This window comes from Amphiura filiformis, chromosome 2, assembly GCF_039555335.1.
Source record: "Amphiura filiformis chromosome 2, Afil_fr2py, whole genome shotgun sequence".
NCBI classification, from domain to species: domain Eukaryota; kingdom Metazoa; phylum Echinodermata; class Ophiuroidea; order Amphilepidida; family Amphiuridae; genus Amphiura; species Amphiura filiformis.
Genome location: NC_092629.1, coordinates 52661186 through 52679811, shown reverse-complemented (window position 1 = coordinate 52679811; position 18626 = coordinate 52661186). Strand labels below are relative to the sequence as shown.

General features: G+C 36.2%; 1 protein-coding gene across 1 annotated transcript in view; it reads right to left on the bottom strand.

Moving 5' to 3' along the window:
• Positions 1 to 4270: 4270 nt before the first annotated feature.
• The window catches only part of LOC140146364 (ras-related protein Rab-2A), a 44918-nt gene continuing 30562 nt past the window's right edge, over positions 4271 to 18626 (bottom strand). The window contains exons 5-7 of the mRNA XM_072168187.1: positions 14702 to 14794; positions 13250 to 13430; positions 4271 to 10926 (exon numbers count right to left, since the gene is read on the bottom strand). Of these exons, the coding sequence (XP_072024288.1) occupies positions 10828 to 10926; positions 13250 to 13430; positions 14702 to 14794 (373 nt within the window). The 3' untranslated portion in view covers positions 4271 to 10827. The remainder of the gene's footprint in view (positions 10927 to 13249; positions 13431 to 14701; positions 14795 to 18626) is intronic.

The following is an 18626-nucleotide window of genomic DNA, read 5'->3' as shown; positions in this document are numbered from 1 at the left end:
GATAGCTATGTATGGTCATGTATAGCCATGTAACCATGTCATGGCCATGTATAGCCATGTATAGCTATGTATACAGGGCTGCCAACTTTGAAAAACACATTTCAGTATTCTCAAAATCACCATAGTGCTGTGATCAAGCACAAATCAGCATTTTGAAAATATACTTACGGCTCTCAAGATATTTATTTATTCAAGGCATTTATTTATTTGTACCTTTTGCTTGTCGAGTATCCTTTGATTTTATTTTGTTTAATACAGTTTTGTTTGTATATTTAATGTCTTGGATGCACCATCGGATGTATGGCCATGTATAGCCATGCATAGCTATGTAGTATGTATAGCCATAAGTAACCATGTCATAGCCATGTATAGCTATGTATAGCCATGTATAACTATGTATACAGGGCTGCCAACTTTGAAAAACACATTTCAGTATTCTCAAACCTCAAAATCACCATAGTGCTGTGATCAAGCACAAATCAGCATTTTGAAAATATACTTGCGGTTCTCAAGATATTTATTTATTCAAGGCATATATTTATTTGTACCTTTTGCTTGTCGAGTATCCTTTGATTTGATTTTGTTTAATACAGTTTTGTTTTCATATTTTTGTTCTCATACGTCAGAGCGGCGCCGCTCCGAGTTGACTTGAATTCAACTCCCAGCGGTGCTGCCGCCGCGGCAAAGCGGCGGAGTGATCGATATATCGGCTTGCCGCTGGTCACTGCTAGCGTTTTTAGTGAGATTGCGCAGTGAAGTAAAATCATCTTCAAAGCGGCAAGCGGCAGGAAAGTATGAAACCAGCATAAGGGCCTATAGACAGCACAAGCCCAATTGGTGCTAAAAGCAACACTGAAAAGCAGACATTGTAGCCGCACTGAAACAGTAAAGTTCAACAATCTCTTTTACAAATTCGCACAATCAAGGAGTTTGTACAGTGTTTGTAATATGAAAAGCACCACAAACAGTCTACATGAGACTATTCCATGAAATTTGGTAGAACTTTTTGTAAGAAAATGCTCCAAAAATGATACTTTCTGTCCGAATTTTTTTAGCTAAATAAGTAACAATCATGAACGATCATGCAAAGATCCCCGCCTCAAATTACCAGATCCATTGCTCAAACGATGTAGCAAGAGAAAGAAAAAAACCTACAGAAAAATGGATCATGCCTAGAGTTCATTGTGCTAACACAATGAGCTAAAAATTAACACAAAATTTCATGTTCCCCTCACATCCGCTTTAAACATTCAGAATCCCCTTCAACTTCAAGACCCCCAAAATATGGATTAAACTCATCTCCCACTCCCTCAGGCATAAATATTGAACAGTACGTAAGTTCAAAAGGGTTGGTGTCAGCTATCTGGCATACAAGCATTTGGTGCTATCATAAGAAGTTTGTACATTATGTACTCTCCAAAATGTAAGAGTAAAAAGGGAGAGAATTTGACCATAAAGATTGCCTACAATGATCACTCCAATGGAGTCAGGGACTGCTTTTTGAGGATCTAGGAGAGCAAGAGCAATCGCTCTCCTTAAATCTGATCTAGGAGAGTGATTTTAGCTCTCCTTTAATACCGGTAGTTAACCATACTCTCCTTACATTCTATTGTAAATACTCTCCTTGAAGGCTCCAGAAGAACTACTTAATGTTTTCCTGCAAATTCCAAAAGACAGTCCCTGTGGAGTGAAATAAAAGAGTGAAAGTCACTCTAAAAAGAGTGAATATGGAGTGCAATTAACCCCCAAAGGAGTGAATTTTCCCCGGGGAATTTTCACTCACTGGAATCAATGGAGTGATCACTGTAGGCAATCCACAAAAGTCACTCTTTCATGTTTAGAGGGTAGCTGTTAGTATGTTATCAGTACCACATATACTTAAAATTATTTAGAAAACAATACCGTAGATGATAAGACAATTGAATTTGTTAATTTCATAACCAAGTATGATTGATAGGGATGTAAGGTTTAGTATGATTGGTTTACTGGGCGATGCTAAGGCGATGAAAAAAAGGCCTGTTCTACGGGCTCCGACCGATCCAGAATTTACATTTTGGAGATTTTTTTTCCTTCAAATTTTGCTAAAATCATATTAAATCAGCGGTTTGGGGCCAAAATTTATTAATTTAGGCTGAACATATTCAGAAAAAATATTTGCAAAAAATCTTTTCAGACTTCAATGGTGAAATTTTAGGTTAATTTTAGCCTCCTACTTGAAAGGTGTGTCCGCCCGTAGAACAAGGTTTTTGTCGCCTAACAGTAATATTAAGCTGTTTTAATTTTCAAATTTGCCTCCTCTGGTCTATCAGGATGAATCAAATTGTATTACTATTCTTTGGTTCACCTCGAGTTTGGTAGTGACATATGTGCACATGTTACTGATTGCAGTATCTAATCTGGTGGGTAAAGTTAATCGCACAGAGTGAACACGCATACATGGGTAGTTTGTAGGCACGCTTTGGTGAGTGCACTAAATAGCATTGACGTCATTACCGAGCTTGAAGCGACTTACTATTTATTTGTTTCCAAATTGATATTTTCATAAAATGTACATTTTAAAGAGTCTGCTAAATGTGTTAAATTTTCAAAACTCTATCACTTTTTGTAATTTAGCACTTATATGTATGTATGTATGTAAATATAAATTCGTACTTTGTACGAACTGTGAAATGATCATTTCCATTTCAGACTGAGAAATTATTTCCCAATCAACCTGGATCAGTTAAACTGATTGGTACTGGTTTTTTTAAGTGGTTACCGTACCATTTTTCAAAACTCGATCAAATTATAAATACAAAGCGAAACCACCAGTGTGCATGAATCCCATGTGATGCGATGACACAATCACTGCAACTCATACCAGGCCAGCAAAAAAAACCTGTAGCTACCTGTCGCCGATGGAGTGCTTGGCACACAAGAGGGGCCCTGGGGTCGAAAACCTGGGGGAAAGTCCAACTTCTTTGTTGTTTGTGTAGGTTAACTTCTTTGTTCATCTTCTCTCCTTTTTTGTTCCTTCTGTCCTTTCCAACATCTAAAAAGCACTTCAAGCATTAGTCTTAGCATGCTTATAGTCAGTTTTGTTAAATTTTTGTTGATTGCTTACATTTATAATGTTAGCTTCATGATTTTCTTTCTTTAAAGGTTTTGCTCACGACCCTTTTTAATTTGGCCCATCCTCCAGAAGTTTAGGAACCACTGAAATAATGGGTCATTCTTCGGTAATGCTCATTTCCAGTCCCGCAACTTTCCGGGTAAGATGCTGATAACCAGATATCTTTTTGTGTCAACTTCAGCAGCATAAAAAGCAGCAAATTATTTGTCGTCTATTGTGGGGGGAAAATAATCTGTGACCGTCCATGACAAACCACATCTGAAGTTGCAATTTTCAATTTTTAGATTTTGAATTACAGAGATGCCACTCAGTTTCACTCAAAAAACCTGAAACTGGTCAGAAAAAGCACGAGAATGCAGCCAAAAAGCTCCAAAGCGGGCTGAAAATAAATTTTATATACAAATGCCGGAATTTGGACTCTAAAAAAACCTGAATTCAGGTTAAAACCTGAAAAATGTCATCTCTGAATTAGTTGCAACCACAGATAAATATTAAAACACGTAGATTAGAATGCTCTATGCCTGTGCCCTCTAAGCGTACTTCAATTCAACTGACACCGCTATATACAGCATTCTGACCTGGCGACATTGCATATCCGAGCGTAAACCTGTCGGTGCTTACCAAGCCTTGCGATAAAGGGGACTGGAACCAGGAGCAATTTTTTTTTTAATTGCTCCTGGTTCACTTAGGATTTTACAAGAACCAGGAGCAATTTCTGAAGATACAATGCAGCATACCAGCATTACTGCATCAAGTGCATACTGGAACCAGGGGCAATTTATTTGAGAAAATTGCTCCAGGTCCATGCGAAATTTACAAGGACCAGGAGCAACTGATGGCTTTACGAGGGCATATTTGCTCCTGGCGCCTACTTATTTCAAGACTTGGTGCTTACATGCAAACTCTCTTTTACATGTATACGCTTGCGCTATTTTTGAGTTTGCAAACGCACCCCTCACTTATCATCAGCCCCCATGGAGCTCCATAGGCAATATGCGTACCTTCTGCGGTATGATTACAACACACACAAAATAAAACTTTAAAATGATGTCTCACATGTGGTAATTGTTTGGTAAATCAGACCATCAGTATCACAGTCCACAACTGCATGCTTCAATCACAATTTCACATCATGAATAAAACAACATCTGACACAAGTTAGAGTGAATGATCTATAGATATTATATTTCCTTTACTGCTACTTCATTCTGACCCATAAACACTTTTATCATTATACTACACAGAACAATTTCTTTATCCCAAAGGATTCTTGCTCCAAACAAGAGTGAATAACCTGTAGATCTTATAGTTCATTTACTGCTACTTGAATAAATTCCAGTGACATACTGCCAAATCTGTAAAATTTCCAATTTTTCTGCTCAAGTATTAATTTCTTTAAGCCTCTACATACTTTTGGTGTTCAGTATGCAACAAACAAAAGAGATTATAACCAAAGAGTACCAACTCAACATCATCACCCTGTGTATAATACTATGGTAAAGCCACCATTTCAATTTTAACACTGGGCAAATAGTGTACCTCCATCAATTTTTGACAAGAGCCCAAAATCAAACAATAATTTGCTCTTTAAGCTCGAGTGTTACAAAGGATTGAGCACATTTTTGACACACAGTATTCGCTGATCACACGGTCATCTCAAAACGAGGTTCTACCCGCAAAGTGCATGATGTATATGCGTATTGCGTACGCCTGTCAAAGGCATGCTTTAATTACCACATACGCGTTGCAAAAGCCTTCTGGTGCGCTGCTAGAAAAGCACGAGAAACAAAAATGCACTTTTTGCGCATGCGTTTGCAGGGAGAACCTCGTTTTGGTACGAAGATGGCAGATCTTTGGGCAAATACACAATAAGCAAACAACAATGTACTTTGAATCAAAGGTTAGGAATCAAATCAAAACTCGACTGCCGGTTCCATCCGGTTTCTATTGTTCTAAACAATGGAACATGGTTCAACCACCGGTCGAGTTTTGATTTCATCCCTAAATGCGTAATTAAATTATCCAGAGGTACACCATTTTCCATCCATGAGTGACACACAAACATGGCCGCCTTGGTACTCTTTGGTTTTACCTCGTTGCTGACAACACATCAGTTTGGAATAAATATCCTTTGGGAAAAACATAGTTTTACAGCTGTCAGAAAAGCACATTTAAATAAAAGAAGAAAAACTTTCCATAGTGCTTTTGGCCACATGTACATACAGTTGATGATATTGGGCTATGCAAGTTGAAGGCATGACCTTAATCTTAATCTCCCAGGGGGGTGTAGATTTCAAATGGAGCCCTCATTCAGGTAACCCTATTTGAAATTCTCATTCCCTGTGTGGAAGATTAAAATCATGTCTTCCATAGAGGATGTATGGATTTCAACTGGAATAGCCCATATTGGAAATTCAATAGGTACAGTTTCAAATTGTGAGTGATCATTCAAAAGCTCTGGCATACATGCATGTGTTTGAAGACATGGCACAGCACTTGTAACACCATCAAACGAAGACACATGAAAAATCTCTGTGTCACAGTAGACACACAGGATCCATGGTTCCTTATAATCAAAGACAGAATTAAAAAAAATAGTTTACGTCAGACGTCATCTGTCAATCAAACTCGGGCAGTTTGTCACATTGTGATGATTGAGCTCCTGAACACGACAGTAAAAACAGCATGCCTTATGTGTAATTTTGTACCTTCGGCTTCAATATAAACCGTCTCAAAAGTCTTGGTAAGGCAAAAAAAAAAGGTTCATCTCAAAGCTTGCGCGCGCGTTTGTAAAATCCCACGATTTGACAAAAAACAAATGCGGAATTTTTTTTTATTTAGTTAGTTTTTTCCAGAAAAAATCGGCGAAAATCAGACTTTTTTCTCAAAATACCATGAAAAAAAGTCGGGGGAAAAAAAATCGCATTTCGCATAAATTTCTCGTGAGCTTTGAGACAAACCTTTTTTTTTTTTTTTGGCCTAATAGAAAACTTTTTTTCTTGAAGGCACCATGTCAGCAATGCTTAGAGAAATTGCTTTTTGCCTTGTAGTAAGAGTACCATAATTTTTCGCCACTTTCTGCGATTCCTTTTCTCCGATTGGCACCAGATGAATGAACCATTTACGTGTTACAACACCAATAAAGGGTCGTAGAGAGTTTGATTGACAGTGATGTTGCGTCAGATGTAAACTAAGTCATTTTAATTTTGTCTTGGATTCTAGATGATTCTAGATTTAAGAACAGCATAAGAATGCATTGGGCTATTCCATTTCAAATCCACACTACCCCTGTGGAAGATTTGGAAATATCTGCCACAGGGGGAGTATGAATTTCAAATGGAATGAACACATTAAAAAGCTCCATTTGAAATTGATTTAGCCCGTAACTGTATCACGCCACGGGTGGTGTAAATATACAAGACTGCTGATGGTTCTTACACAACTATGTATGGTACAAGTATGACATGACTGCCTCAAACTGTTCTCGTCACAAACGGGTAAATTAGGCAATTCTTAGCCAAGCTCAAGTATATCTGTTGCGTCCAAGTAGCGTTCTAAGTGTGAACGCAGTATAAAAGCGTTTGTATGCAATCTTCTAGACCATGTTATATGCATGTTTGTTTATTGCGGAGCTATACAAGTGTGCTGTTGGCCAAGAATTGCCTATTTTACCGATATACACCTTTTTCCAGTGACGTCATCAGTTAAAATTGGGTCCAATAGACAGCCTGTGTGCCAATACAAGATTCAGTGTGATCCATGTGCAGACACAAAATGCAGAGCCAACAAGAAAAATCTGTTTGTGTGATGCGCTGCGACTGGCGCCTGTGACCATCCCACGATTGTGTTTGTGATGCCACCAATGTAAAACGTTTTCATTATTTCCCATTTTGTAGGTTTAAAATCGGTTTCAACGATGTGGATCGCATTTGAACAAACTAACATTTGAGAATAAAAAAAATGTTTAAAAAAATAAGCAATGAGGTTTTTCACCACATTGTATAAATCAATTGTTTACCCAATATAGGTGTACTGCAGGCTGTCTCTTGACCCAATTTTTATTTTAAAATAGTGACATCATGTAAAAAGGTCTATAATGCAAAATACACTACTGTAAACTTTTTTTTAAACATCCACAATGTCATATACATTCCATAAATACCTACACTAATAATAATATTTGCAAATAAATAATCAACATGAAATACTTTCAGTTTTAATTTGACTAAAATCTCACAAAAAAAATTGTAAACAATTTTGCTTTTTACAATTATTAGAAAACTGAATATGGTGAAGTTGCCCAAATTTGAATTTTACTTTTATCGCAAAATATCAAAATTAAGGCATTTTTGTCCTTTTTTTGTCAGTAAATCTTCATATTTTCAAGATATATTTCATATAACCTTTCCGTAAGGTTTCAGGTTCTGGGATTACACACATTTATATGTAAAGATTCTACAGGTATTTTTTTAAAGTTTTATATTTTATTTTTTTGACATAAAACAACAAGTAACTAGTATACTATTACATGTACATATTACTACACAGCTATGTACCGGTATCTTTGGATTTCTTTGAAAGTCGTCCACATGTACGATACTCCTGAATGACCTTTTCAGTAAATCCCATAAGGCTTTGCGGGTAGACCTGTGATGTCGTCACGCTGATGCGCACATTGTTACTGTGCACTTCACGGCTTTGAAATGCGCAGTAGCAATGTTCGCTTAATGATGTGCACATTGGCATAACATCTTAGGTCCACCTGTAAAGGCTCAAATAGGATTCACAGAAAAGGTCAATGTACTATACCTAGAAGTACATTGTGGGTATTCCAAAAGTTACGCCATTACCTGCACTTTGGCAGATCCTGCTATTCCAGTTGAAATCCATACACCCCCAATGGAAGACATGACCTTAATCTTCCTCACAGCAAGTGTGAATTTCAAATGGGGTTACCTAAATTAGGCGACTCTGTTTCAAATCTACATCTGCAGTGTTTGAGATTAAGGTCATGTCTTTCATAGGGGGTGTATGAATCAACTGGAATAGCCATCCGCTCAAACTGAGATATCGCAAACACAGACCAATATGATATTGAACGATACACAAATATATTGGTCCAGCTATGAGTTTTTAAATATTGGATGAGAAGATACCCGAGCACAATTATTTTGAAAACTAACAGCGAATCAATTTATCCATTCCCTTTTATCATGTATTCAGAATAGCCATCATTAAGTATCCAAATGACTGTCCACGTGGTGAAATAATCGGACAGCTAGGTTATGTGCAAAGTGATGGAATGCAAGATTCTGAAGACATAATCGGTCAAACTTAATCAGCAACTTGCATCAAAACTTACGATAACTTAAACCTTTAAGTTAAGGGTTATGTTGGTACGATACCTTAAACTTTTAAAGTTAAAGTGTTATGTTGGTTTACGCATGTAGCGCTTGGCGCACCTCATTGGTACTTGCACACAGAACGCACACAAGCACATACTTTAATATGTGGTGTGCCAGGTGCATGGCCAAATGGGCTATTCCATTTAAATTACACACAACCCCTGTGGAAGAATTTGGAAATATCTGCCACAGGAGGAGTATGAATTTCAAATGGAATGAACACATTAAGCAGCTCCATTTGAATTTAATACACACTCTGAGAAACATTCAACCTGAATTTTCCACAGTGGAAGGGTGAGTTTCAATGATAGAGTTGGTTAATATGCTAATTCCATTTGAAATTCATACTCTCCCTGTTGAACATATTCCCAAAATCTTCCACAGGAGGAGTGAGGACTTTAAACGGAGTAGCCAAATAATCCAGCGGTACCTTAATTTACCCGCCATGAGCTGCTCGTAAACATGGCACAGATCTGACTCCTTTTGAAGGTATTATCTCTTTCTGGATACACATAGCCAAAGTAGCAGGGAACCAGCGAATCCGGGTACATCATGGGTACTCTGGCGGTTGGTTACATTGAGTTCCACTCTAGGAAAGCATCTAGCTGTGTATATTAGTTGCTACACATTTTGAATGACGAAGAACAAGATACATGCTACACTGTTGATGAAATTTATACACTTCAAGTATTTTACATTAATATTTTTTTCATACAAAACACAGACTCGGGGGCCCCCTTTGTTTCCCCATGAATATAAACAAAGCATATTTTTTGCTAATTTGGGAACTACATGTATCATACATTAATAACGGACATTGCACTTGCTGCAGTGTCGGACAGCGTACTTTGATGCTACTTTCTAGAAACACCATGTTAATGGTTCAAAACCACTATGTTTATGAATAAGAAACACTGGCTCCTATATAGAAACACTGTGCATATAATTTAGAAACACTTGTGTATATAATCTAGAAACATTCTATAATCTAGAAAGTGTTGCAATCTATTAAACACAAATTTTGGCTTATCTCGAAACCATGAAACACTGTTATCCTAAATTTGTTTAATAAATTGAGTACTTTTACTTCATAAAAAAAGTTTGGTACTTTCCCAAAAGAGTCAGCCTTGCTTTATCCCTCCCATTAGAATGTTTACAGCTGATTAGCATTAAAAACAACCTGCCTGTATATTGTTTTATTTTTCCAATTTTGATTTGGGGGACTGATTCATGGCAAGTAAAATTCTACTAAAACCTAAAATTTCTCCAGGTTTTATATTCATGGCTTACAATTTACTGTTGAAAAGTTAAAATGAAACTGTATACAGTTTAACTTGGCAGGTTAACATAAAATAATAATGTGACCAATATAGTGGTTGCTGGTTAGTCTACCAAGTCTAGGAAAAGTCAAGGAAAATAAAAATATAAAGTGCAATATTAAGTGGTTTTTTTTTCATAATTTGTATTTATGAAGAATTGGCAAAAGACATGGCAAATATCTTCCACATCCCACCAGTATACCGTACATTAATGTGACAGTGAATGGCGCGCGACACTAGCAATGCTTGTGACAGAGACGGCGTTTTATAAATTAGCTTTTTAGTCCTCAAGAAATATTAGTAATATTTGTGCAAAGGAGTCATTCCAAAATTTGTTTGGTGAAATTGTCCATTTCCGCAATACAATTAATTCCAAAAATTGATGTAAATTATGTTGGCAATTCTGTCATTGATGGACGCAAGGTCTTCCGGAGGAGATTACGAACTAGAAAAAAGTATAAATTATGAATTTAACTTACCTAAATATCCTTTAGTGTGTAAAAAGTTTTGAAATAGTACTCAATAAAACTATTGTAAAGTGTGTACTAATTACTGTAATCAGTGAAACAAAAACAGACAAATTTAACAAAGTTCATGTAATTCTTGACATTTGCTGGGAATTTCCCATCTCTCACATGCAATATAATAATCAGTACATAAACAGTCAAAATAATCCCAGATTTTTTTTTCAAATTTATCTGAATGACCCATTTTGACAAAACCAACCTCACAACTTTTAAGATGACCCACTTACTGCGCCATTATAGCCACCACATAGACACTGCCGCATATCACAGCGATAACAGAGACACATACGGTACTACCAAATTTAGTTTAAAGTTCCCGCTTTTTATATAGTTCTCTTGCACGTGATCCCTATACGAACGCTTAACAAAGAGGGCTATACACTGGTTTCTTTAGAACTAGTAAATGTATCACATGGAATAGTAATAATACATATTAATAATCGGGACTATAGAGGGCTTAGGTCTTAGCAACATCCGCCTCCTGACGCTTGGCCGCCGCCGGATGATCCGGGTAGCGTGGGATTTGATGGCGAGTGCTGTGGTCCGAGCTTAATTCCATTGGCCTGTAAACAAAAATACAAAAAACATTGTGGTTATGAATACATGTATATCACCAATGATCAGGGAGCCCATGTCTTACTATAACCAAAATATTAAATCCCGATCATGAGAGCATGTACTGAATATACTGCGTCAAGCACACTTTTTGTTGAATAATCCTGATAACAACCAGGGTTCGGTTTTTGCCGGCAAAAATCTGTTTTTGCCAGCAAAGTGGCAAAAACTAGCAAAAACCTGCTTTTGTACCTGGCTCAAAATATGCTAAGGTGTCATATTATAGCCATATATTTTGACATCTTTTTTTAAAAATAATAATTATAGAAATGGAATATTTGCTAGTTTAGTGGCAAGTTTAGGTAGTAAAGACATAGCATACACAATTTAAGTAAAATCCTTTCACTCTAAATAATAAAATAATAAAAAATAGCTGTAAAAATGCCTATTTTTACACTTTTATTTGTAACATGCCAAGAGACGCCTTTTTTCAACAGCTTTTAATTTTTTTTATGGATCCTTATAGAAATTCATGTGACCTGTTTCCCAAAATGGTGCAGTAAACCAATCAAAAAAACAGAAAGAGGCATTATGAATTATAAGTTAACAGATCAAAAAAGGATTTAAAAGTTTGCCTTCATGATGTTACTATTGTCTGTCAAACTTTTGATTGATTTTGAAGTCCCTCAGTTTTTATAAACAAAGACTTGAAGCATAAACTAAAGGGTAAATCTATTGTAAATAACTTCATTTCTCCATATTATAATCAATTTGTAAGTGGCTGCCATCTTTTTTGAACATATAACAATTTTAAAATTTTTCTTGAAATGTCTGTCAAATAGTAACATACGCAAGACGGTGCTGTAATTCCTGCTAAACTAGGGTGATACAGCTAATTATGCTACATGACATAGCATTTAGCTCCACCTAGCTTTGTGGCACTATCACTTTGTGAGGAGAAGTTTTTTTGATGACACAATCCATTGTTAAGTGTTGTCTGTCAAACATTTGTACGCAAGTAACATACGCTAGATTTGTATGTGTCTGTCAAAAGTAACATACGTAATACGTTTCAAAAAATTAAAAATCACTTGATGTTCACATTATGATGATAGTTTAGAGTTTATAAAAGTGTTTTAAAACATGTGATTTATAAACTGCATGTGATCTTTATTCAATTTCCCATCTTGAACTACTATTTTGCCAAATTATTATTCTGTATGTTACATTTGACAGACATCTTGCGTATGTTATGGCTTGACAGACACACATATTTTATTTATAACAATTTATCCTCCTTATTGTAATATTTGGACACATTTTTGCCCACAATGAGTTGCTGTAGGTCCTACACCTAAATAACCACAAAATACCTTATGTAATACTTTTATAAATTTTTATTTGATTGCAGAAAATCATCAAAATTGTGTCTGTCAAATAAAAAAGCATCGCATAAGGGCTAGAAAATTAAATTTGTGAAGTAAATGGTCTATAACTTATCTTTCTTTTAGTGTATTATGAACGATATATGTGCATACTATAATTTAAACCTGGTTGGAGACCAAAAGAAAAGAGCTGGAAAAATAATTGTGTGTTACACTTTTATGACACCTTAGCTTATTTTGAGCCACCTGGTTTAAACCAGCAAAAACTGATATATAGTCAAGTCAAATATTAAAAAGTAACACAGAAAGCTTATAAACAGTAACACATTTGTCTCATCAAGTCCTTAAAATGAAAAACTTTTGAACTTGATATGCCACATTTCAGTTAAATGCACTAGTGGAGCAATGAAAACCCCTGTCATGTGACTGATGTCGTCACTCTGATGCGCACATTGTTACTGCGCACTTCACGGCTTTGAAATGCGCAGTAACGATGCTTCGAACTTTTGCCATGTTCAAAGACTTTTGTCTGACACGGCGTTTATTTTATAGGCCTATTGGTCTAACGGCTCGCATCCAAACACTTTACTTGGAAAACTACTTTTATCACCTACTATGCGTGCCGACGTAGCAACCTTGTCTTCTACTTTTAGAGCAGCCTGTTCTGCAGATTGCTTGTTGGTTGTATTTTATACACTGCATACACCTCATGACCTTCATCTCTCGCACAGTAGTTGGAATTTCAAATGGGGTTACCTAAGTGGGTGACTCCACTTTGAAATTTACACTCCCTATGTGGCAGATTAAGATCATGTCTACCACAGGGGGTGTATGGATTTCAACTCGAATAGCACAATGATGGGAAATGTACCGAGGTAGATACCAGACTCCTTATCTATATTGCTCTACCTCAAACAAACAAACATAAAGACAAACAAATACCCACCTCATTGTTAATATCAAAGACACCTTCCTGTATCTTCTGGTAGATTTCCTTGGCTGTGTTAATGAACGCTTCTTCTACATTGGCGGCCGTCTTGGCGGATGTCTCCATGAAGATGAGGCCATGTTCTCTAGCAAAGGCTTCTCCCTCTTCTTTCTTTACATCTCGCCTTGCCTCCAAGTCACTGAAAGAATATTGGGGGAAAAAAAAACATTCAGGTGCGTTAAAAAGAGCCACACATTTATATAGTGTACCATATATAGTGTCCCTGTCCTCTATCACATAGTAGAGGATAGTTAAAACAAAAATGTCTATTATTTATTCTCTAAGTAAATTAACACTATATACATGTAGGTCCCATAATCGTACTATATATCATAGCACTTTGAAATACATTACATGATTGTGGTCCTTTAAAAAAACGGGGCTATAATTTTGACAAAAATCCGCAAATTGATTCTCATAGACAAATTTGTGTGAATCAAACTGAATTCTCATCCACTGTTTATGCTCATAGAGCAAAGATTGGGTGGGAACTATTGCAAGAATCAAGCTTAATTCTCAGACTGTGCAACAAAATTCTAACCCTGAAAAGATGTACATTTCCCAGGTACATTATATATACTTTGATCAGCTTGTAATCGGAGGGCCTTAATAACATTGCAGATTAATATCAAAATATTTTATTTTTGAAAATTGTCTTGTGACATCTTGCCAGAAGCATCACAAATTATTAATCCAAGTCTTAAACTTTCTTTACACACAAAATATAGATCAGACAGGTCAACTAATAGCACTCTTGACGTGGGTCTACTTTTCGGCGCAGTGGTAAAAGCCTAACATTTCACGCCTATTACGAGCTGATCAAACTATAATACTGTTAACATGTTGTATGAATTTTGACTTGATTTGGTCTGCAGGTATATTGGTTATGCACAAAGTGAGGTATCCCTCTTACTTCAAGAGTTAATAGAGGCTTATGATCAGCAGGACCCAGACAAGGCATCAGAACTCGCATATAACCCATACTTTACCCATCTAGATAATACCGCCATCTTGCACTAATCCTACAATATCGTTGCTGGGTAGGAAAAACCTCCTATGTGTCATTGGCCCCTGAACATGTTTAAAGCAAAACCTCCTATGTAAACTCTTGGCAGTTTTGTGTTAAACATGTTCAAGGGCCACAAGAACATCTAGGAGGTTTTTCCTGTCCAACATGAATATATATAATGATAACTTGGCAGTTTTGTGTTAAACATGTTCAAGGGCCACAAGAACATTCTAGGTTTTTCTGCCCAATATGAATATATATAATGATAACTCCATTTTGATAGCCTTAAAAACAAAGAATTGTTTTCATATGTTGTTGCTTTAGCTCAATACGACTTGTAGTCAGTTTCAAAGTGTTCCTCATTTTGTTGGATCACTGCTTCTTTTTTGTCGCCATCTTACCTTTTATTTCCAATAAGCATAATGACCATATTGGAGCTGGAATGCTGACGGGCATCTTCTAACCAAGTTGTAAGATGATTGAATGTGTCTCGCCTGTATCAAATATATCAAAACAAATAATAGAATTGATTAAATATTAAATGTGAATTCCTACAAATATATCAAACAAAGAGAGCGAGTTCGCGCCGCGGTAGTCCCTCGCCTTGCACCACTGAGGTCCCGGTTCAAGGCCCGGCCTTCGTATTTGTTCTACTTTTACAAATTAGCTTCAATATGTCAAAAATGTTTGCGTGCTTTGCGTGCATTTGTACCATAAACTTATCCTGTTGCCAAAAAGTGCTTGATTTACTACTACACTTCAAGATTTTATTCCAACCCCACTGTTAATAAAGAACAAGTTACGAGCAGAGCTCACATCTAAATGGATAACACTTTAGGGGGTACTACACCCCTGGCCAATTCTGTGGATATTCTTGCATTTTTCTCAAAAATTATAGTGCATTGGTGACAAGTACGATATGCATATTATAGGGGCAAAGACTACAACTACTGCACTGAAAATTCAGCAACTCAAGGCAAGTAGTTATTGATTTATTGATCAAATATTGGTTTTCCTCATTTTTGACTGTAACTCCACAACTGTTGTCTGTGTTGAAATAAAATTTCCAGTGCAGTAGTTGTAGTCCTTGCCCCTATAATATACATATCTTACTTGTCACCAATGCGCTATAATTTTGAGAAAAAATGTAAAAATAGGCACAAAATAATTGAGCAGGGGTGTAGTACCCCCTTAAGGGCTTGGATAGCTATGTTTTCACATATTTTATGTGGGACATTCAGCACATCAGACATATTGAATTGCATTTTGAATACAAGTAATGTCTTGATGATATCAAATAATTTAGATTTTTTGAAATTTGCGATATAATGTATACACATTTTATGGTAAATTATTAAAAATTGATATTTTTTAAATTTAACAGTCCTCAAAGTAAATTGTATAAATCTAATGATATGTACTTTAAGTGTACGTACATGTAGCTGGGATGAATAGCCGTCCATCATATGAAAATTTTGACCTTTCTTATTGAAGATATACATTTTTTTCCAAAACACTACAAAATGGGATCAAATGAAAGGTCAAAAATTTCAATTGATGGTCGGTGTGGTAAACCATTGGCCCATGAGGACGAATAGAAGAATGCGGTGACAACCATATATAGTTCAGCAGTGTTATTTATCGTTTATTCAGTACCACGCCCTGTTTGTCAGAGAACGAGCCTTCTTTAACTAACCTATGACCTTAGTGGGTGATGGGCTGTCATTAACTTTATCGGCTGCTACATGAATATCAATCTTAAGCTTTACTACAGTCGGCTTTTTATCCCAGCTACATACACTTTAAGTACAATGTATATCATTAGATTTAAAGTTTACTTCGAGGACTTTTAAATATAAAAAAAAATAAGAAATATATTAAATTTTAATAATTTTTCATACAATTTGTATTATATCGCTAATTTCAAAAAAATCAAAATTATTTGATATCAGAAGGATATACTTCGTATTCAGAATGTAATTCGATATGTCTGATGTGCTCACAGGCCCCACAAAAAATATGGTGCAAACATTGCTGCCCGATTCCTTAACTGCTATGTGTATTAAACTTTGAGAGACTATCGTTTGTTGTCTACTTTTTTCATTTATTGAACATTATTTCCTGCAAAATTCGGGCTTGTAAAATTTCTGTCGGGCGTGTAACTTTTTAGAGTTACACGCTCGACTGGCTAGTGCCAAAAAAGTTAAGATCGGGCCCTGCCTGATAAGTATCGAGTAAGTAGCTATCTACTGCTGATGTCAGTATTGATGAAGTACATGTAGCTATTAGTACTGATGTTAATTGATGAAGTAGTTATCTACTGCTGATATCGGTATTGGTTAAGTTGCTATCTACATATGTACAGCTAATATAAGTCCTGAAGAAGTAGCTATCCGCTGCTGAGTCTTGATGAGTTAGTTATCTACAGCTGATATCGGTATTGATGAAGAAGTTATCTACTGCTGATGTCGGTATTTATGAAGTACATGTAGTTATCTACTGCTAATATCAGTATTGATGAAGTAGTTATCTACTGCTGATATCAGTATTGATGAAGTAGCTATCTACAGCTGATATCGGTATTGATGAAGTAGCTATCTACAGCTGATATCGGTATTGATGAAGTAGTTATCTACTGCTGATATCAGTATTGATGAACTGCTGATATTAGTATTGATGAAGTAACTATCTACTGCTGATAACAGTGTTGATGAAGTTGCTATCTACAGCTGATATAAGTCTTGAAGAAGTAGGTATCCGCTGCTGAGTCTTGATGAGGTAGAACTCTTTGTCTACAGCTGATATCGGTATTGATGAAGTAGTTATCTACTGCTGATATTAGTATTGATGAAGTAGCCATCTACTGCTGATATCAGTTTTGATGAAGTAGCTAACTACTCCTGATTTCGGCATTGATGAAGTAGCTATCTACTGCTGATATCAGTATTGATGAAGTAGCTATCTACAGCTGATATCGGTATTGATGAAGTAGTTATCTACTGCTGATATCAGTATTGATGAAGTAGTTATCTACTGCTGATATCAGTATTGATGAAGTAGTTATCTACTGCTGATATCAGTATTGATAAAGTAGCCATCTACTGCTAATATCAGTATTGATGAAGTAACTATCTACTGCTGATATCTGTATTGATGAAGTAGTTATTTACTGCTGATATCAGTATTGATGAAGTAGCTATCTACAGCTGCTATCGGTACTGATGAAGTAGTTATCTACTGCTAATATCAGTATTGATGAAGCAGCTATCTACAGCTGATATCGGTATTGATGAAGTAGTTATCTACTGCTGATATCAGTATTGATGAAGTAGCTATCTACAGCTGATATCGGTATTGATGAAGTAGTTACCTACTGCTAATATCAGTATTGATGAAGTAGCTATCTACAGCTGATATCGGTATTGATGAAGTAGTTATCTACTGCTGATATATCAATTTTGATGAAGTAGCTATCTACAGCTGATATCGGTATTGATGAAGTAGTTATTTACTGCTGATATCAGTATTGATGAAGTAGCTATCTACAGCTGCTATCGGTACTGATGAAGTAGTTATCTACTATCGGGCCGATTATTAGCTTATCGGTAGTGATCTGCATCGGCCGATTTTTCCTTCATCCGCCGATGTAATGCACCGATCACCCAATATCATGAAAGTAATTGTTGAAGCTTAACAAGTATTCATTTATTGGTATATTTCTTCGAATTAACCTAGATAAATCAAGCGAAATTTAGCAAAAGAACAAGCTTTGTAGGCGATAAACCTATTATCATACCGTGATTCAGGCATGCAGCTGAGATAATCACGGTAATTCCCCGCATAATGATACACATATCTGCTTAAATTCCAGAGCCATCCATGTGTAAAATGCACCCAATGTTGTTTTGGGCTAAGTGTCTAATTTTCAGTCCATTTATATATCTACATTTTGAGGTATAGTGCTCAAAATGTCTATATACAGTAGTTAATCTCTCATTGTTACTGCCAACCCAATTCTAGACATTATGCTGAATTATAGACACTTTGACACAAATCCACCCTCTATGTGCATCTATATATCTAAATCCAGCATGTATGAAAGAACAATCAAAGTCCAGAAATTATAACACACTTATTGCTGAAGAGTGTGGCCTAGCGGTTAAGGCGTTGGACTGTGAATCCAAAGGTCAAGGGTTCGAATCCCAGGTCCACCTGAGCTCGTCTGGCTCTTTGTCTCCTTGAGCAAGGCACTTCACTCTACAAATGTACTTGCTTAGTGCTTCGGAGGGCACTTTAAGCTGTCGGTCCCGTGTACATGCATATTTT